Source organism: Argopecten irradians, chromosome 13, assembly GCF_041381155.1.
Source record: "Argopecten irradians isolate NY chromosome 13, Ai_NY, whole genome shotgun sequence".
NCBI lineage: Eukaryota > Metazoa > Mollusca > Bivalvia > Pectinida > Pectinidae > Argopecten > Argopecten irradians.
Window position 1 is genome coordinate 17,247,073 of NC_091146.1, and position 22,397 is coordinate 17,269,469.

Consider the following 22,397-nt stretch of genomic DNA (forward strand, 5'->3'; position numbering starts at 1 on the left):
ACGTGCCATGTCTATAGGTTCATTCTGGTAATTTATTTTTCAGATAAAACGGCGAGATAGATTAATATATATTAGGAGTAGGTGTGCATATATCGTCAACATACACTTGGTTGAATTTTGGCAATTGTTGTAGAAATTACGACGGGAATTCCTATCAACCGCAGAGAATAAATAAAGTGATGCTATTTTCGGATGTACAAAATGTAATCTGTGGATTAGCGTAAGCTTTATAGATAATAAAACACAGGCTGGTATATCTTTATGTATTTATACATAAGAGATCATTGTATAAAGAAGTTATGAAAATATTTAGGAATTTTACATGAAATTTTCGCATTACAGCATATTACTACATACCGTTACCTAGGAAACCAATACAAACAGATAGATACTAACATGCAAATTACAGTTCATGACTTAGAGTGATCAGAGCGTACTTAGGTAGCATTTCAAAACATTAATGTACAATTTTTCTCTTATTTTATACATAAACCACTGATGATCATTGTTTAATGTTTTTCTATAGTTAGTAATGGATACTTTTGTACAGATATCGATATGTTTACCATATGTACGACAGGAAATTAGTTTTATCAGTGTCAATTATAGCTGAGGATGTGACCCCTATACAGTTAAAAGCCCGCATTTCTAAACATATTTTTCTGAGGGGAAGATGAATTTAATGATAATTGAGAAGAATGTTTTTACGACTAAGAAAGAGCGTGAAATCTAGTTTAACATCTTGTAGGGGAAATAGAATCCATTAAGATGTATCATGTATTTACATTGCCCGAGGGAAGTGACTTCAATGTCTTGTCATTTTAAAGTATGTTCTTTGTATAGATATGTTTGCTGGCAGAACTAGGGTAATGAATTTGTGCTTAGAAATTCGCTTTAAGAAACAAAAATACAGTTATTGAGACGGTTTAGTTAATGTACATCGAAAAATGATACACTAAACTGTTCATAATACATTACAGATGTTGCTACATGTTTAAAAATCAACATATATTTTTTTTTTAAATTCTGATGTAAAAATCACGTTATTCGGTTTTGTTTCATTTCATTGTTTAATATTCTCAGAACCAATGATACTAAAGAACAACAGTATTAATCTAATTGTTTACACATTAACATAGAATATATCCTTTCTGGAAACAAACACTTTACATCCCAAGCCATATTACTCACTCACGGTTTTGTTTTCTTTGTTCGCCATTCATTTCGAGGCTATATTAGGCTTTCCGGTTTTCGTTGATGATCTGAATAACTTTTTTGAGGATTTATATTATTATATCGATTTTACCAATTCATAAAGGCAATTGAAATAATGGGATTTATAAATCATCTGTACTATTATTTATATTTTGCACTTCGGTGTGTGCATGTGTTATATATTGGAATACCCTCTCTCCAAATTTGGTTGGTTATTGGATAATATAACACGTAGTATGGACAGCCAGTGCTATTTCAGACGGCCTCTTATGTAACTCTTCAAAGCCATCAGAGTCGAACCTGCTTTTTTTAAATCCATATATTTATCAAACCAAAATATCATTCATCAATTACTTCAGTGGTTTAGATGAATTTCTGGAGTTTCGAAATTCATAACTGAAGATACGCGTTAGAGGCATTTAGGATGACTCAAACATGTTAAGTACTTTGTTGCTCCTAATAGAAATGAAGTAAGTCTTTGTCAGTTGGTAACGAGTCTCATGGCGGTCACCAAGTCGTGTCGAGGTGAGGTCGTTCTCGGGTGAGCTGATATTTACAGATGTTTCCGAGTACATTATCTATAGTTTCTCCAGTTTCTGACCTAGTAATTAATGAGACCCCAGACCCAGAACCCTTGGACCCTAAATTATATCTGTATTTAATTACATAGTATAAATAGGCTTGAGTCACAGGTGGCGTGTCCGTACGGTTGATGGCAGTTCTGACACAGAGTGACTCCAGATGTAATACTTGTACTGTTTATACTGGTAAATAATCTAAATAAATTCTCCGTAATAAGATAAATAAATTCAGCAATTCATTTCAATATCTGACCTACTATGTTCATAACGAACCAACTGAATATCTCATATAGAGCAACGCTAAAAATGTGAATAATTTGGCATCATTTGTACACCGAAACTCTAAAAGAAAAAAAGTTTCATCACTAAACGAGGATTTTGACTTGGTTCGGTGCATTTTTGATAAAAAGCTGAATCAGAGTAGTGCAAAAAATATACACGTAATAAATAAATAGATAAGTCACTTCAATCCAATTTTGACTTAGTTTGTCATCAAATAATTAATGTACCAATAACTGAGAAATTGGGAATTTATTACAAATAAACTTAAACAAAATATAGTTCATCGATACAACAATCTGATTATGGGTTTAAAAATGTTTGGTGGTCAATTTAGTCTGAAAATATGGGAAAAATTTAGGGAAATCACATATAATAATGATAACTTTGAGTTTGATTCGGAAAACCAGTTTTAGGCAATGGTGAGGACTGCTGAGATCAGCTGAAAACCTTTTCTGTAGTAATGTCTGCCTGAACGCCAGACTCCACATAAACTTCTCTACAAAACTGCAGATTTTACTTAAGGGAATATGTACCGTATTTTTATGACGTAATGAATGATATGGAATCTTTCATGAAGATATGAAAAACTGGATTTTATTGTTACATACTCCGCAGGGATTATTGTCGGAACAAACAACATAGAATGTTTTAGGTACGATGTATGCGTGTGTGCGTGTTTGTGAATTTTATTTGGGTTTTTTGGAAAGTCTACACTATATACATTGTATGCTAAGCGTGCATATACATATAGATATGATGAATGGGTAAACTATGCCTCGAGTACTGAATTTTGATCGACATAAAACAAAACAAAACAAAAATTACAAATTCATTACCAATAAATGCATTAGAGTATAAACTGTCAAAACCGATCCTTGTCTAATCCGGATCCCTGGCAATTTTCCTTCAATGGATTAATTTCAAATCGTTATCATATTAAGATCAAGAAAGAGAAATCAAACAGATTAAGACTCGAAAACAAACAGATCTCGAATAGTTTCGTCACTACAAAAATCTGACAACATGTTTATAAACTTGTAAACAAAGTCTCTGTTGAAGCTTGAGTTCCGGCGGGACACTCTGGTCCCCTGGGTTAATAATCCCGTGATGACCTACGGGTCACAAGGCTGTTCATGACCTACATAGGGGACCCACTGGGTCGTTAGCCTTGACAAAGTGCAATCATTAGGGGCATAGCATAAGGGAGCAGTTAAAGGGTCGTTATTGGAGTAGGGTATTATACGGAACTTCACGGTGGAAGGTTTTCTTACATTACGGCAAGTCAAGGGGGATCACACTGGTATGTATATAAACTTTACTGATAACATTCAGAACTTATAGCCTAGTCTATCATGGCGTACGTAATTAGTACAGTACCAACAATGAAATGAGGTATTAGGTTGTGAAATGATCTGTTTTGTCAAATTATTAAGGATAAATGTTCAAATTAAGCAGTCGATTCAATGGCAAAACATCCACAAATCAAAATCGACACCAGTCAAATCGGAAATACTTATTGCAAAACACTGCATTCAAATACCGTCAACTGCTAACAAAATCAAAGATGTTTCATTAGTAAAACTGGAAGCTTCAGGACACTGTATTCTAAAATACTAAATGTTACTATTATCCAACTTTATAGCATATAATCTCGAAACGTTTTTTTGTTTACTATTTCGTTAATTAATATCATTAGCATACACATTGTTTATTGACTCCAGATATTTCCCAATACAACAATTAAAATTTGATTCTTTCAAAAGTTTTAAATTCGATACTCTTGCCTAGTGAATGGTTCGCTGGTTTTGAGGAATGCTATGGTTTATATATTAAGGTGTTTTCAGACTGTATCTAATTTCACGCTTGTGTGGCAGGTCTTGCCGTACTATGTTGTGTTCGCTCCGATGCAGACGTGGTGCGCTCTCCATTGTATCAGCGAGGCGATCGCTTGCATTTAGGTACTGGACCATTATAAACGGATGTACATAGACTAGAAGCATGCTCTGTATATTTCATCCTGTCATTCATGGTTTGGTGTGCTGTTTCATCAATATAAAACCATTGGTCCGCGGATTCTCCTTTGCGGAAAATAAAGATATAAAATTACTGGGCCGAGGTCACTGGGGTCAACACAAGATAAGTCCATAAGCATGATATTGGTAGTTATTATACTATAATGTTGGTTGCTATTCAATTGATTCATATTGGAATCAACGTTCTGTTAACAGTTAAATGACTGTTAAGGGCGTTTGTACAATTTATACATGTACATTAGCAATGTATATTTTAACAGAGAAGTTTATGTGTTGTTGTATTATAAGATATCACCCTTAGCTCCCATCCCTGTCCGTCTTTATATATTTCCATCCGTTTCCAAATATCATTTTATTATATTCTGTATTTACATATTACATAATTATCTGACTTGTGGGTAGGTATTGGTTATGACGTCATATGTTTGGAGCTAGACGTATAACGTGAATTTCGCTCATTAAATAATGACGTCACAGTGGATACATCTCCGAAAGGGAGACAACTTTGTAATATGCAAAGTCGGAATATCTTATACACCGTATGAATGAACTTTCCTGAGACTATTTAAGGGTTCATTACCTGATACCAAAACTCGCATTGTGAGGCGCCTAATGTGGACCCCATACGGTGATTTACTGAGGTTCCTAACGAGAACCCTGTGGGGAAGTACACTTCACCATGTCTGCTTGTCTAACACTCAGACAAGGCGCTCTTCTGTCTACGTTTGTTTTCATGTTCCATTTCCTCTCTGTCTAACCACTCTCAAATAGACTTAACAGTTTGAATGTTTGACACCGGGAGGCCTATTTAACCTTATTGTGATCTTGATTCGATCAGAGAGGGTGAAATAATTACTGTATACACTTCATCTAACTACAATTGGTGTGATAAACAGGCCCTATTGACCGATGACAAAGACTTACGTATGCTCACCTCATGTACAATATATATACGATAAACTGTCAGCGCTCCGGACAGTCCGGCCCCCCGGCCATCAATCATCGGTCAGTAAAACTGACCACTACTGATTGCCGTTAAAAGATAGATGATTGACCATCATTGTCATTGAGATGTGGCGTGAATAATGACTGGACATAGCATTGGTCATTTTCAGACAAACATGTCAGAGATATGATATATAGACATATATGGAATACCGAAAAATGGGAGAATTCTATATATAAAATAGAAGGAGAAAGGTTGGATCCCTGAGATTGTTGTGGAGCGGAATAGAAAGTTCAGAACGGTCAAATAGTATACGTGTATTGATAGACTGGCCCCCAGTCTATAGAATATTGAAAAAAAGTCACTTAATTTGGCTTGATTCCCTTTTGTCTCTATAGCTATTACATGTCTGATTCTAGAGTTTCAAACTGGAGGGGGGGAGGGGGGGCGGGTAATCAGTAAAGAACTGCTGAGAAAGTCTGATCAAGAACTTAGGGTCTAGTGGCCAGTCTAACGTACTGATCATGATTAGTATTAATTAACATCAATTTAGAAAAGAAAGCGTGGGGGTAGGGTCTGCTAAATAGGATAGGGGGAAAGCCAAACAAAATGTTAGTAATTATATAATCGTAATCGAGTTTGAATAGAATATTCTTTGAATATAGATATATAATTGTTAAGATCGAAAGAAGGACGCTATATTAATAAACTTATAGGACGTGAATAATATTGTATGTCGTGTAATTGTCATCATGAACCTATAGCAATATTTAGGAATATTAGGAAGCAATAGATTTAGTTAGTTGTTAGACCTGTTAGCAATAACGACGTATGACAGTATTGCATGTAATTACATTTTCACGTGACGATCATTTTAGAAGTGCAACATTTTACAGAACCAAATAGCTGTTAAGTCTGACTATAGCTACGTATCTAGTAAATCTAATATAAATTTCATGATTCCACATATAACTTATTAAATATGTCACATAAAAGGAAATAAAAATGACAGAAACCTCGGATAATTCACATCAGACCATGCTTTAAAACAGAACGTGGACAGGTGTATGCAAAATTATGCAAATACTACTGATGAATTTTAATCAAATGCCATTACTAATTAAAAGCCTATTTATATTCCTGTACACATTTTTGTCATGTAGATGTTACGTATCGAGACATCACACGATACATAACTCACCTGTAGATTTTACCTGTGTATGTTAAATCTTGTTTTATCTTTTCCTAGTCGTAAAGTGTTTTATTTTTATAAAATCAGCCCTTTACTTTGGTATGCGTGAACTTTGACCTTTACATGCTGACTAGTTTACTTGAGGAAGTTATGGCGACCGGTGTACAGAGGTATTTTACATTCCTAGCTCAGAGTTACATAAACTTCATGACTGTGTAGACCACACCCTTATAGGTACTGTATTCGACCCAATAGGCGCTAAGGCCGCTTTAAATAATGAAGCAAATAAGGGGCGCTTAAAAATTGAATTTAGATATAATTCTTGTGATTTAATCATTTCACCACTGAAATTTCATAATGTAACTGCTCTAGTTCTTCAAGTAGAAAACTCCAACTGTGTCGTCAAGGTGAATGAGTTAATTAAAGTCGACTTTAAAATCCAGTATAATAAATATATTCTACAATTTGATAAAAATGTCGGCTTGGGATGTTTGAAAAGTGGCTATGTTCTGTCATTTCACAAGGTCTTTATATAGAAAACTAATAACTGTGTTTGAAATGGAGCTCTGTACACGGTGTCAATACTAAAATATTTGGCCTATATACTTCTGGTGTATCTGTCTATAGGAAATCTAATGTTACATCTGGTACAGTCGGTAGTCAAGTCAATTAAAAACAGATTAAAATATTTTTTTTATTTGTAAAGCCACCAGGGACAGTTGTGTTTGTTGGCTAGAATTAAGATATACGGGGCAAAATGTTGATTAAATTTTATCCGCAATTAACAAGAATGAATTGAATATATATTATTTTACAGATTTAACAGAGATAGATCAATCATATTTGAAATTATTTTCCGAAAGAAAAAACCAAGATTCAGACACCATTTGATTAAAAAGCAATGACAACATCAATAAAAAACATCAGGTAAAGCCGATACAACAATAGTCAAAAGTTATGTTACATGTAACCTGTTTAACAAATTACTCTCTTACTGTACTCTACTCGGACAAAAGATAAATTACCCTGAATAAGAAATTACCCTCAAAATTTGATTTACTCGGACAAAAGATAAATTACCCTGCTTAAGAAATTACTCTCTAACTTTACTTTACTCGGACAAAAGAAAAGTTACCCTGCTTAAGAAATTACCCTCAAAATTTGATTTACTCGGACAAAAGATAAATTACCCTGAATAAGAAATTACTCTCTAACTTTACTTTACTCGGACAAAAGATAAATTACCCTGCTTAAGAAATTACTCTCTAACTTTACTTTACTCGGACAAAAGAAAAGTTACCCTGCTTAAGAAATTACTCTCTAACTTTAATTTACTCGGACAAAAGAAAAGTTACCCTGCTTAAGAAATTACTCTCTAACTTTACTTTACTCAACTAAAAATAAAATTACAATGAAAATTTAATAAGTGTCTAACGTAGTTCCACAAAAAAACCCACCCCAACAACAATAATAGTATATCCGATTAACAAGTAAGTGTAAAAGTCTAACGTTACTTTACCCTTTCAAATGTAAACTAATTAATTGATGCATATGATACTGTTGAGTGGTGTGAATTTACCTTGTTTTATTTGAGTATCGTATATTTCATGGTATTTCTCAGTATGGTCTATAAACAGCCATACAGTGTGTGGATATGGATATTTAATTAATAATTAAGTCATTAAAATATTCCTACGACTGGCTTACTGACTACCGTTAGACTACCGTTAGAAAGTTTTCTTTATTAATCAAATTAGAGGAAATCTTTATATTTTTTTCTCATTTTCCTTTCATCACAAACGTAAACAGCTGTATATCATGTACATAATTATACATATCTTTTACGTTTTAATAGATCTAATGAGTCACAGAACAGAAAGTCACCCGGTTCATAAAACCTTAATACCGACCGAGTTTTATTCTAATGACTGTTTGGAGTGTTGTTTTATTAAACATCTCTATCCGCTTAAAAAGTTCCAATGCCATAATAAAAAATATAAATATTTTCATAATTAGTCATTGTTGAGGTTGTGTCTATGGCCTACACATAAGCATGATAATAAGCCTTAGCTCCGACTGCATGCCTGATTGGTCAGATTTTTACGGGTATAAATCCTTTTGTACACGTGAAAACTTAGTATGTGTTTGGTATTAGTTTAGTATTAATACACAGTATTCTAATAATGTCGGATTTGTAAAGAATGGATTAATCTGACACTTAGGAATGTATTGACTTTATTGCTGCGTGTCCCCGGGGGGAGAGGGTGTTGTGACTTAGGCGTGTCCCTTGGGGAGGGGAAGAAGGACGATGTCAATGTATTCCCTTTCGGTTGGTTTGTTATATTTATAATTTCTAGACATGATGTTAGATTTTTAAATTGAGAATGGAGTGGTGAAGGGGTAATCTTATTTTATGAACACTAGATTAGATTATCTCCCTTAGTGCAATTTTTCAGCGCTTGGCGGCGCTCGTTTATCCACTATCATAACCTTATACTTCTCATTACTTGCTTCTTACACAACTCGTTGAGCCATTCTCGCATCTTATTCCACATGACATCTCGTGTATATTGAATTTTCATCCTATTAATGATTACGAGAATGTCTTTGTGACGTCACCGGTATAGAAGTCGCTTTTGTCCATGACAGGTTAAGCTAGTTAAATGAATTAGATTTCGCTTCAGTGATAGAGTGAGACGATTGCCTGTTTCCAAAAAAGGTCGGGCGCCGGTTAAAATGTAAATGTAATTCAACATATACAGTATATGACGTCATATGACCTTATTGATTGACCGTTTGACCTTTCGCATGTGAGCTGTATGCGAAACAGGCACCAGTTGCGGATAAAGTGGCGTCTTCGACAAACTAAATTTATGGGTTAGAGAATCGATAATTTAATTAGACTTGATAAGGATTACTAGGGTGTCCGCTGGTGATTAATTAGATTTTTATCAAAGCAGAGTCCGAATGTGTTCAGTATACCAAAGGATGGCTTCGTATTTACTTGTCAGAGATGTGTTCAAATGAGGAAGGCGAATGCACTGTTCAGTCTGTTTACAACATGTTGGGTTGAAAGATAATCTTGCATAAAATGTTTGTTGTATTCTTAAAAAGGAGCATATTGATGAAGATTAGCTGAAAAATATAAATGACTTCGGCAATAGAAGCATTAAGAATACGTGCTTCTTTCATCACCATCCCTCTTTCAGAGTGTGTCCTTGCGTTCGCTCTACAATGTTGACAAAACAGGTTCCTTGGGAACACCTCTATTTTCGTGTTGTGTATAACCATTGCTAATTAATGTTGAGACCGATTTGTATCATGTTTCTTACGTCGTCTGTGCACTTGTTAAAAATAGAATAATTATATTTAATGAAATTTGACTTGACAACAAAACCAAAAATAGATTCTACTTGATTTCTATCATCCCAATCATGCTACTTTTATTTATTATTATGTATTATATGTTTTTATCTAATTTGGTATTGAATTGCGTATGCCTTGTAACAGCATGCATACGCATGCGCGTGCACCAAGTACATCATATTCTCCGCAATGATCTCTACTTTAAAAGGAAATATCTTTATTATTGAAATAAGTAATATATCTTCAGCATAGAGTATACATGTCATTTGCGAGCTTCTATTCGCGGAAGTGTGATTATATTGATTTAAACGCGCGAACTCTATGGGGTGTTGTACAGATGTAATAACGACCGGGTTATTTAGGTTAGCAGGATTAAAATAATCACGCCCTCTAAAGACCGTGTGCAGTGACCGGACATTTTCCTTAAAGCGCCACATACGGGATTAAATGTTGGTCCCAATATAGAGACACGATGGCCCACATCGATCAGTCGATATCTCGGGATTATAAGGCTATCGTGGTGTTGACCTAATATCATCCGTTGAAGAGAAAGCCAACACGTTTCAGGCATCTATCGCCTTGTGTTAACTAATGTAAAATTAGCGATTGCAGCGCCGCCTACATGCCATTATTCACCGTTCATTTCCGCTTTACGCAAGCAATTTTCTTAATAATAGAATCAACGCATAAAAGAGTTGAATATGATATAGAAACACTGGTCAGTCAGACGAAGTTCTAGTTCACTTTCTTTGATAATATTGAGTTGTAACTCTTCAGCCAATATTATGGTTTATATTTCTTTTCGTTGTACCACATTTGTAAGACTATAGGGTTTAGGAACGAAGGATATATTTGCTTTAAACATATTTCATTTATATATTACATATATAATCAAATACAAGTTAACGAACCAATGGTCCGTCTTCTCCCGTTGCTTAGAAGGAGATCAGACAAATTCTATGGACAACGCTAGATTCTCTAGAAAAAAAAACCCAACAATGACATTGTTGTACTTTGAATGTCCGACATATTGAAAAGTACCGTTTACATGTTTTATGACATTCTATCAAGAATTTTTGCTTTCTTCAAAAAGCAGATACCAATAAACATATATATAGCAACTGTACGCATTAGGAAAAGTAGACAATTGTTTATAATATGTATAATAGGGATGGTATATATTTTCCGGATAGACTTGTTAAATGTAATAGCTAGTGGTTTTGACGCGACTTACATGCATATTTGCATTTATTATGAATCGATGCGTACCACATTTATAAAACTTGCTGGTTAGAGGGACAAAGTCCTATCAACTGTTATACCATTCCATTGGCATACTAGAATTTCAAAAGTGTCGGCTCTGGTATTGATTCTAACATGTCATAAATAGTCGCTAATCATCCTTGACCTCGGGGACTGCTATTTGACCATCGGGGAAACAGAAAATCGTTGATGAATATGCTGTATGAAATGTCGATCTATAGGAAATGAAGACTGACTGATGAAGCTTCCCCTTTGCTATGATAAAGGGCATGAATGGTGTCGTGGCTGATGATGTTTCAAAGGCGCAAAATTAATGTCAATTCATATATTCTCTCTTAGATATCTGTTGTGTTATTCCGTTATTACTGGGCATCAATATGTTTAGGCAAATACCAATTAGCTATCCTAATATAACATTGATATTGGAAAAATGAGATTTGTGTTGGAAGAGAATCGGCATATCAGAGAAAAACAAACTTTCGCGACACACTTATTTTTAGGCAAGTCAAAATCTCAACCATGTATATCAACCCACTTCATGAGAATTATTTCATGTTCATCCACTTATAAATACAAATCTCATATCTATCCACTTCATTAAGTACATATCTCGTATCTCCACTTCTTGATGTAATTGAATTTTACTGTAGTGATCCATTCATAATCAAATGTAAAATATTACTTACCAAAAATGTAAATAATGCTTGTTCTATCTAGAATCGTTTGTTTTGTTTCACCCTGTACCTTGTTGTTTATCATAGGTCTTCGCAATTTGTCGAATTATTCGGTTTCCAGATATATTTCCAATTCGAATTAGTACAAACATATTCGAGAATGTGTCTCGAAATTACCAGTTGGCTATTTTCCAGATTTATTTCAAGCTTGAGATAAACGGATTTGAGAACATGTTGGGAGATATCGTCACATTTGTCATGAGGGCTAAATATTTTACATCAGTTAAATAAATAATATATTTATGTATTACGTACTCGTATCACGTGGGACGCGCACGTGCATATTTATCAAGGAACACGTCACTTTCACATTGAGGGAACTGTCAACGTACCGTTAAATGGAAATAGAATCCAATATGGAACGCTTATAACATACATTGGTATGCATTGAAAAGACATCCATGAAAATTACGCGAGGGCTTCAGAGGCCGAACAAACGCCGTTACGAATCTATATGTAGATAGTTTCTATTCTATTTGAAATGATTTCTATAGTGACCTGGAGACCGTCGTCTCTGGCCAGAATACTTATTACCCTGAACAATTTAGGTCGTCTAAATCTAGAGACGGTTCAACTAGAACAAATAATCTGGAAATGAATACAATGTCTACTGCATAATTGACGAACAAGAAAACAATATCATTTGATTGTTCAGCATGATAACAGAGTACTGTTTGCATGCTATTGTCTGGATAACTGAATATCATTTTAAAAAGTATTGATAGTTTTACAGATGAAGTAACATAAAACACACAAAGAATATAAATAAACAAGCAAAAAACAAAGAATTTCTAGGATGCACTCATGGATTTATATCGCATTACAATAACTGTTCAAATGGAATGACTTCCACACCGGTCTTGTTATGAATATTGATCATCATTTTAATCATTTATATTAAATTATATTCATATCAATAATCAACAATATGAGTACAAAATGAGGTGTCATAGATACTATTATTTCTCTATTTATAGCATATATTTCAAAAAACCAATCAGCTTTGTCAATTATATATGACGTATTTGGTCAATTTCAGCAGAGCCTTGATATACTCACTATGGCCAGAAGTTAACATTAAGCGCTGGAAGGACTTATTGGCGATAAAAACATCACCTGTCACCATGAGGAAATTTTTATGGTGATAAATGTTTTATTATCTGTTAATGGGGGGAAATTTCATAATAGTTGTTGTTTGCATTTCATGGCCGGTGAACCTATTAATTTATACCCTGGTAGTTTTTGACCGGGGTTAAATAGGGTCACTCAAAACGTAAAATGTTTACATGTTCATAATGGTAGTACATTCATTCAGTCGTAGATGTTTTTAGATAAAATATGTCTGAAGTAATTAATTATATATTTAAAAACCATTTGAATTAAATCACTTTTAATGTAAATAATACTTTGGATTTATTCTTGAAAATTATGATAACCATGCATATATCATATGTGATTTTAATAATGGGGCATTAAGTGTTGATTTTTATGCAGAAAATAAATTTGTATAAATTAATTTTACATATAAGATATTTTGGAAAATTAATAGATAAGCATTAAAAAACATGATTAGAACGAGTTAATGCGCTATAGCTCAAAAACGATTACCCCTTCGTCGGCCCCCGAAGCGTACGCTGCATATTAATGAGGAGTTGAATAGCCATTAAATTTGTATAATAACAAAGTAATTAATCATTATTGCTTTCTAACAACTAGAGCCGCCGCCGGACCGGAATGGTTATGCGCCCCGTAATGGGAATATTATAATGTCGTACGCATAATGATATTAATAACTGACAGTTTATATAAAATATTTTGATTGATAAATGAGGAGATTTACCTTTAGGTGATATGTATACTGCTTCGTGTTTGTGGAGAACTGGCGTCTTTGTGTTATAGTGATTTATGACACTAAAGAGTAAAGACAATTGTATTCATTAACACATTCACATTGGCTTATATAAAATATTTATCTATCGTAACGGGAATTATCTAATTAACAAAAGGATAATTCGTCAAATTAGGTCATCTCTTCCATAATATTACGATGCAGTGCATAGATACACATTGGTTCAAAAGTGAAAATAAGTGGTATGGCCTTATTTTAAAATTGTATCAAGCATAAGAATTGTCTACTTTATCAAAAGGATATAATGCGTGCAAATCTTCCATGTCGTGCTTAATATAACAACTCATTTTAAAGATATTGATTCGTCAGTGAAAACAACACAATGGCAATCACTGAATTAAAAAAAAAATTCTGGTAGAAAGTATCAATACATGTAGTTGTCTGATTTAGTAAAAGCTATTTGTTTAGATCGAAATCGTTCATGTTTACTTTATTAAAATCAACATGAATTTGTGCATTTTCTATAATTTTACAGTAAAATCAGTATATTTCGCATTTTTTATAGTGTTCACTTTGTTAGTGTGAATTAGAAATATCAGTAAAGATCGTAAAATTGTTTGAACAAACCAAAGAAAATGCAATAAAATTATCACATTCTGCGATGATTTAGCGGTGTACGTGCTGTCACGATTAAAAGCTATAAGTTTTGTCACGATTAAAAGCTAAACTAACTTGCTCAATACTCGAGCCATTTGAAGTAGATATTATATGTCCTCTGACTAGTTTGAGTACAGGCTGTGCAATAGTGCCGAGTAACCGATAAGTGTCTGGTGAGTTGTGAGTACGGTTAATTGTCAGATTAAATAAGGATCGGAACAGAAGGTGTCTCTCTTCTGGTGAACATGAAATCAATTTAAGTTTGTGAACTATCAATGATGAATAGAACTACAGTAACATAGCTAAGTCAAGAACATGTTAGATTGGAAAAAACCTGTCTATTCTATAATTATGTTTATGTACCCAAATATGCTTTGAAATGTATACTTTATCTCAAATAAAGATAATTCATATCTTTGATACCAACATCCCCCCATTTTTACATTTTTTAGACATTTTGTTTAAACAGACTTTGAATGGATAATGGGATAAATCCTTTACGTTTGTTTTTCCTGTTTCTAAATAATAGATTATACAGCATACTTAATATTATACAATATGCTCAAATTGCATTATTTACAAATCCTTATTAATTTTATCCCCCTTAGAATGAGTTATATTTCGATTCTTAATTTGAATAGCTTATACGATAAGGTAATTTTCGTATACAATACTTTGGAAAAATATTTACATGCAATTGGGAAGATGCAGCAAAATTCTCTAGGTGAATGGGACCTTTATCAGGTCCCAAATGTACTTGAAAAAATCACTGTGATACATTAATAATCAGTTTTCTTTAGATTTGTCAGCAATTTCGAATGCAGGCCAAACATCTGTGATCATCATGATGTCCAATATTTCGTTCATTCTATTTAATTTAGTATACTCTCTCACAGTTTTAATATATTTTTTGTCATGATTCAATTGTAATTGCCCCTTTTTTACTTTCTTATTTTCTGTCCATACTTTAGTGTACCTTGACAAAGTTTTATTTTTTTTCAGGAATCAATAGTATTTTCCCTTTTTTCACGTTCTCATTTTCTGTCCATGATTGAGCGTACTTTGATACAGTTTATGAATGATTTATTTGACGTATATATAACCCCGCCTAAATATATATTCAAGGCCACAGTTTATATATCACCACAATTAACAAAAACGCACACTTTTCCGGTTTAATTTCCCTTTTACATTTAATGTCATCTTTTCATTTACCTGTATCAATAGACCATTAATCTTATTTATCAAGGTAAATATATATTTGTAATTATCCATGAAGACGTTATTTAATATTTAACTTCGCACACCTGGCGTTTTGATGGATTCAACAGACTTCTGTATCATCTGAACCATGACCCATCGAGCAGGCCAAAGCATGCATGTCAGTGATGTTAATTGAATTTCGAAGAAATCTAAATGATGTTACTTTTTAAAGAAAATGCTATATACAGTAGTTGTATTTTGGAATTTGAAATATTTCTTTTTAACTATGGTTAAAATTCCGTTCAGTTAAACAGAAATGTGACAATCCTTAGTCCCTCTGGGAACTTTCATGTACCATAAATATTAATACACTATCCCAGGATTAAAATTGGTCTATAGCATAAGCCTTACATGTTGTGGTCTCTTATTCATTTTGTATCTGAATGTTTAAATAAACATATAAATGGTTTGTTATGTGAAAGTATTAATGTGTACCTACTGTGCTGTTAGTATATGATATCAAATATACATTGTACAAGATCTAAGTGGATGGATATCTAGGCCCTGCAATGTTGAAACTAATTATATATGTATATACTATTTTACTCATTCGTTCATTGCACATCATGTCGAACCCGAAAATGCCTATCGAAATGAGCAATTTTCATTTCTAGTACATACAAACTAGTTTTCCTTTATGTTTAATATTTGGAGAAAAATAGCATTTGGAATTTTACATAAGTAACCACTTAGTATGTTAAGCTGACAGTTCCTTAATTGTCATCACAATTTAGCTTTCGATGACGAGATGTAAGTTTGCACCTATTATGACATTTAACCATATTCATGTTGTAATTAGACTTTAAGTTGACTAGACTTTCTTTAAATCAATGTTCATTGTGACGCTAAGCTGACCTAACGTTCATGGTCTCTATAGGTTTCTGCTGTAATATTACGTTAAGTTGACCAGACTTTCGTGGGACTCTAAGTCCTTGTTTTGATGTGACGTTAAGTTAACTAGACTTTCTTAGGTCTCTAAGTCCATGTTTTGCTGTGACGTTAAGTTGACTAGACTTCTTAGGTCTCTAAGTCCTTGTTGTGGCGAGTTATTAGGCCCCTAATGTGTATGGCGGTTGTTTACATATGTAATTTGAAGCTTACTGGTATCTCTGTTGTATATCTTTTAACTTAAATTCTTCTTTTCTACTCAGGTACATCACACCGACCTCGCCTCCCCATTGACGAGGGAACACAACCGTCGAAGTGTCGTGCTGAGAATCTCCAGGACGATTAATTTCAAGTTTCAAGTAACTCGACCTGTTTCTATAAGGACAAGTTGATGAGTGTAACAGTGGCCGAATGCGGGTGTCATTTGCCGAACTCATACCAGACAATTTTATTTCGATTTATAAGGAAATCGACACCATGTGACAATCACAAGGAGGTATATATATCCATGAAAGGACTATAGAGTAATGTTTGATACATTTAACAAAGTGTAGTCAGTAGTCAAGAAACTTGGATTTGAATTGCCGACTCTACTCAAGGTACAGAAACTTACACCATGTGACATTACCATAAGGGGTCGATTTCTCTACAAAATACACCGTCGGTCCATCAAGGAACTAAATTCAGGTCACGTTGTGTACGAGAACACCGTGCGGTATAATTAGTTGACCGAATGAAAGGTTAGATGTCCATCATCAGTTCCGCCTGAGTGCATACGACACGGAGGGTCCCCGCAGTTATTTTATCTACCAGAAAATTCATATTTCGAACATCAAAGGGAGCGCTGTTTAAAAGGACATTGACCGGGTCATTGGATATTTGTGTCAGAACAGAAACGTGTTGTGAGTTTTGTTTTTGCTAAAAGACAAGATGGCGGCGTCGTTTAGTCTTGGATTTTTCGTTTTGGTATGTTGGCGATTTTCGGCTGTTATGTCTGCTGACCAAGGATGTGTGTCTAAGGGCCAGCTATACACCAAACTTCCATGGTATGGGTACTTAGTCCAGAAAACCTTTTACCCCAATAACGCTAAGATAGAATACCAGATCTCGTACCCTGTTAGTGAGGGTACGGCCAATTTACTGATTTATTATGATGACCAAGTCCGGAAGTTGAAGGACGAAATGTCTTGCAAAGAGCGGGAAAATATACTTCCGGCGAAAAATAATCAAATCATCCCGTTGAATGAGACCGGGAGGTGTACCGTGTGGCGTGATAGTGGAGAACCTCTCTACGTCTGTGTTGGCGAACGCGTGTTCAATTCAAGCTTTCCAAGGACCTGGTACTTTGCTGTGAGCAAGTGCTCAATGAACGGTTCACAGTCATTGAACATGAACTATTTTTTTAACGTCACGAGGTTTTACGGGGCATGTGAAGTTGACCCTTTATCGAAAACGGTCATTCCTGCACGTGTGGAAGTGGAGCCAGACATCAGCGTTATAGTAGCGCTTGGAGTGGTTTGTGGTGTGACAACGATAGTTGCAATAGTGTTTATGATATTATTCTTCCTTGGACGAAGAAGACGTAAGAGTAAAAAAGGCGGTTCTGTGACATCATCACAGGCCACTATGACACAGGACATATTTTACGTGAATCCATCGTTATCGGACCGTGAACATTCTGATTCGCAATACAGCCACAGTCAGTCAAGTGGCTCGGAAAATTACTATGAGGTCATTCCAGACCGCCGAAGTTACGAAAGTATCAACACACAGCTCGCGCTTCAAGGTCACGCGATAAGGGGTCTAAATTTAAATGCTGCTCACCTTAAAGAACAACGGAATTCAAATATTCCCGCGTATATTCTTGAAGACTACCCGCCACCTCCCTATCAGCCTCCGCGAGGACTCCATAACATCCACGCTACCATGCCAAGCGGTCTGCACCATAGGCAGTCGAGTGCAAATGCAGTACTACAAGGAGGCATAAGCCACTATGCGTCACGTGCAGGGACCCTGTCTGTTCCAAATGGTCACGTGGCCTCCGGTGGACGACCATCCATTCAACAACTCGCCGCAAGTGGTATGCACCCTATGTACCGGCAGAATCGTCCGGTACAGACAACCCAAACTGAGGCTAATGTAGATACACACACTGCGCAGAAGCAGGTTGTCAACGGAAGTGGTAATAGACTAAATGGTACCCCAGTCCACTCTGATATTATTCAACAAGCTTTGAACAGGCAGCCATTGGTTCATGCCACAAGCCAAGCAAGCTCCGTTCAAAGCTCCCCACAGACACGCACGAGTGACGTACCAATGACGTCAGAGAGTGGTACGCAACCAATGACGTCATTTGCCAATGGAGTGCCGTCGTCAAGCACTCAGACAACACCGATACAAAATTCAAACTTTGTAAGGCAGCTGACAAACAGTGGCGCCAAATCCAACCAACAAAACATCCAACTTCAAACATACGGGCAATCAAAACACCAATCACAAGGAAGCGGAAGTGCTAATGGTAACATTCCAAACGGACGTACACCACAATATCCGAACAGTAATGTGGCGAAGTTATTACACGATGCCTATCGGATTCAGCAGTTTGAAACAACGGCGTAACAGTACAAGTTGGTTTGATTGGATGTGTTCTGCTGTATCTACACGTTACAACGTTATCTGCCCTTGTGGATAGGTATTGGTTGTGACGTCATGTGTTTGTGAGCGTAACGTCATACTTTTAGGAGAAAATGACGTGATATACGCTCACAAAATAATGACGTCATAATGGATAACTACCCGCAAGGGAGGTAACATGCAACAACGGAATTTGACGTTTATCTTATTTGAACCTTCTTACTGGATGTACCAAGTATACTATGTACTACGTATATGGTGGTAGTGTGCTTTGTGTACAATCAATTAATGTAAAGGAATTGAGTCAACCAGGACTACTGTATGTTTAACTTACTGAGGATTGTAGCCAGGTCACATGATCCGGAGGATAATCTACACCCGAGAAAACGAGAAGAATAACTCGTTGTTGATTCTGAGTAAGCCATTACCCGATCCTGTACACAGATCAGTGGTGACAATGTTTATAAAGCATGACTTTGTCAGCAGGTAACGTAAAACCAGACAAGGAGGAAAAACAAATTAAATTCTAAAATAAGAGCCACGAGAATATCATTATGACGACGGGGTTCTAGTATTAAAGCTATTACTATAACAAACACATCATGTGCAATCATTTTATCTTAGTTAAAACCAATACCGATGCTATTGACTATTCACTGCGGGACTGCAGTTCAAAATGTCGGTGTCCCATTCAGTGTTGGTAATTTATTGCAATATTCTGTGTTCTGGAGAATCCAGGCACCTCCTACTCTAATTATATAACCAGAATAGTGACGTCATTGTATTGTGTGTACATGTTTGAGTGACCTAGTTAATTTTGTAGTGTTTATTTTGAAAGAAGAGGTAAATGTTTTAGATTTAAAATCTACAAGATTTTTAAGATCAGAACAGCACATTAAAAGTAGATAATCAACTAACACATTGATAACATACAGGTTATTTACTGTGACGGGATTTTTGATGATTTCAAATGTATTGATATTAACATTTCATTAAGGCAAAGCATAGAAAGTGCAATTCATGTCTGGCTAAAGTGCGCATAGACGTGTTAGCAAAACTATTGTTAGCAAACTCTTTTTGACTGATAACAGTCATATATTGTGACCTAGATTTTAAATCTTATCTAAGCTGAGAGTTCGATATTATTATCATCTATTCGCTGCATATTAAGAATTTGTTCTGATTTGTCTTATAATAAAAAATGTTATTTTCGTATTTCACATTTATATTCAATAGTATCATTACCCCCCTAAAGACTCATTTGAACTCGTCTAATTCTCTTAAAGAAATAATTCATTATGATATTTCAGGGGTAAATGAGGTTTACTAAACTACCCAAGACTAGTTCAAATGTTTCGTAAAATATGTTAGAGAATAAAAAACTGACATGCGATAAATCGGGTTTGATAATACCGTTCTTGGCAAAAACTAAGGTGATGTGTGTGTAAACGAGCGCGCATTTTATGCGTGGTCTTGTTTGAGTGGCTGCCATTACAAGGTAACAATGCTTTGACGAAGGATCAATATAAAAATACAAAGTTTAAAACACGAAGTTAGGCAGTAAATTACGTATGTGTAATATATAATTGTATAATAGCTGTACATCGTTACATCAAGTCAGATAAGTTTAGCGATTGCCATATATATATAAAAACAACCTGCTTAATGAAACCACAATTTATCAGGGTCTCAAATGGTAGATTTGGCAGGTGTATACAAACCACTTGGCTGATGTTTTTCTTGGTTCCTTCGATGGTCTTTATAGACATGTGTAACTATATGTATGTATCGAATACTCATCGTGATATTTTCATTTGTAAATTTTATAAAATTCTTGGTAGAATAACATTTGGGACTTTCTACTCCCGTTTAGTGTCCATCGCAGTAGTGGTATTTAGGGTATTACTATGGTTACATTTTTTTAAAACTATGAAAGCAGTTTTTTTAAATCGGTTCAATGTTAGCAAGGATTTTTTTATGTTAGTTTCTTTCGTTTTAGACCAAAATGAATGAGTATGCATCCTACGATTTTTTTTCAAAAGTTATCTATGCATACATGTATGCATTGTTCATATAAATCAGTTCATAAAAGCAAATTTAATTTATATATTGATAAATTGAAAATAGAAAGGAAACAATTGATAACGATTAACAATACAATCAAGGTGAAAACGAAGATACTTCTACAATGGAGATACTTTTTACATTTTACTTTCTCAATTGTGTTATAGTTTATATAGGAGGACATAGCTTCGAAACTACCGATGTTAATATTTAATATAGAAATTATAACAAATATTTCATTTCTAACGGAGATCTAAGCTTCCATTTAGTCGATGGGGTTAGTACTGACATTTTATAAGGACATATAATACATTACTATTTAGACATACAAATGTACATACAAAATTTATTTTGCTCAAATTACACTGTTCATGCTATTCAAAGATACAATACTAATGGCATCAAACAGTCTCATTGTTACTTACATTTGTAAATTATTGATACATCAATGTCCTATCTGAAATGTGTTGTAAAAGTTAATTTAATATGAAGTGTGAGTGGATGTGTTTTGTTATATTGTTGTTTTTGTTATCAAGTTGTGTCCAATATACAATTATTAGATGATTGTAATTATAAATATTATATATATATATACTTTTATCACGTGAGCATCACATGATATTTTTAACATAATTACTATTATGTATTCTAAGGGAATGGTAACTGGTTTGATTTCTAAAAAAGAGGCATTTAGGATATTTGAGAATCTATTTTCGAAACCTAAAACTAGTATATTAAGATAAAAATACCTATATTTATTCATCTTTTTGTGTTCTATATCAAATCAATAGAATGATTGTTAACTTAAATGTTGTCAACTTATTTTTGCTATGATTCAATACAAATCAGCCAGTTACCATTTCCTAATGAATAAAATTACATGTAAATTCATGTGCATTGTGAATTCACGTGATCTTACATTCGACTTTCCCACATCATTGCCAACATTCTTGCATTTTGCAAAAAACACTATATATAACAATAAAACTTAGAAAAGAAAAAAAGAAAAATATTTTTGTTGTTATAATTAATGTAAAATAATTATTGTTTCTTTGTTTTCATTCTTAAATTATAGAGGCATATACGTTTGTTATTGATTTGGAAACATAATTAATTGAACAACCGCTGGAATTGTATTTCACTTTATCAAAAATATAACAAAATGATTATAAGCATTTTGATGTCACTTTTTTCTAATTACATGAGGGTATGCAAGAAAGAAATAGTTGCAAATATTTGTGAGAATCCGCTACAGTTTGCAAACAAAATTGTATTAATATCCCATGAAATTAAAAAGCAGTGACGCCAATTTTAAATGAACAATGATGTTACAATACGGCGGTTTCGAGATCCCAACACGACGTGGGTAAAGTACAATTTACTGTCGATTAGTCTAACCTTTTGTTGATTGTGACGTCATCTTTTGACGT

The 22,397-nt window shown here is 34.3% G+C and overlaps 1 protein-coding gene across 6 annotated transcripts in view; it reads left to right on the plus strand.

Annotated features, from left to right (window-relative positions):
• Positions 1-19,690, plus strand: part of LOC138306152 (uncharacterized) — a 90,869-nt gene extending 71,179 nt beyond the window's left edge. For 5 of the 6 annotated variants that reach the window (XM_069246539.1, XM_069246541.1, XM_069246542.1 and 2 more), the window contains one exon: positions 16,533-19,690. In XM_069246539.1, the coding sequence (XP_069102640.1) occupies positions 17,200-18,888 (1,689 nt within the window). In that variant the 5' untranslated portion in view covers positions 16,533-17,199 and the 3' untranslated portion in view covers positions 18,889-19,690. Of the gene's footprint in view, positions 1-12,651; positions 12,754-16,532 lie in introns of all 6 variants that reach the window. The other variant, XM_069246537.1, reaches the window with a different exon arrangement.
• Positions 19,691-22,397: the final 2,707 nt, after the last annotated feature.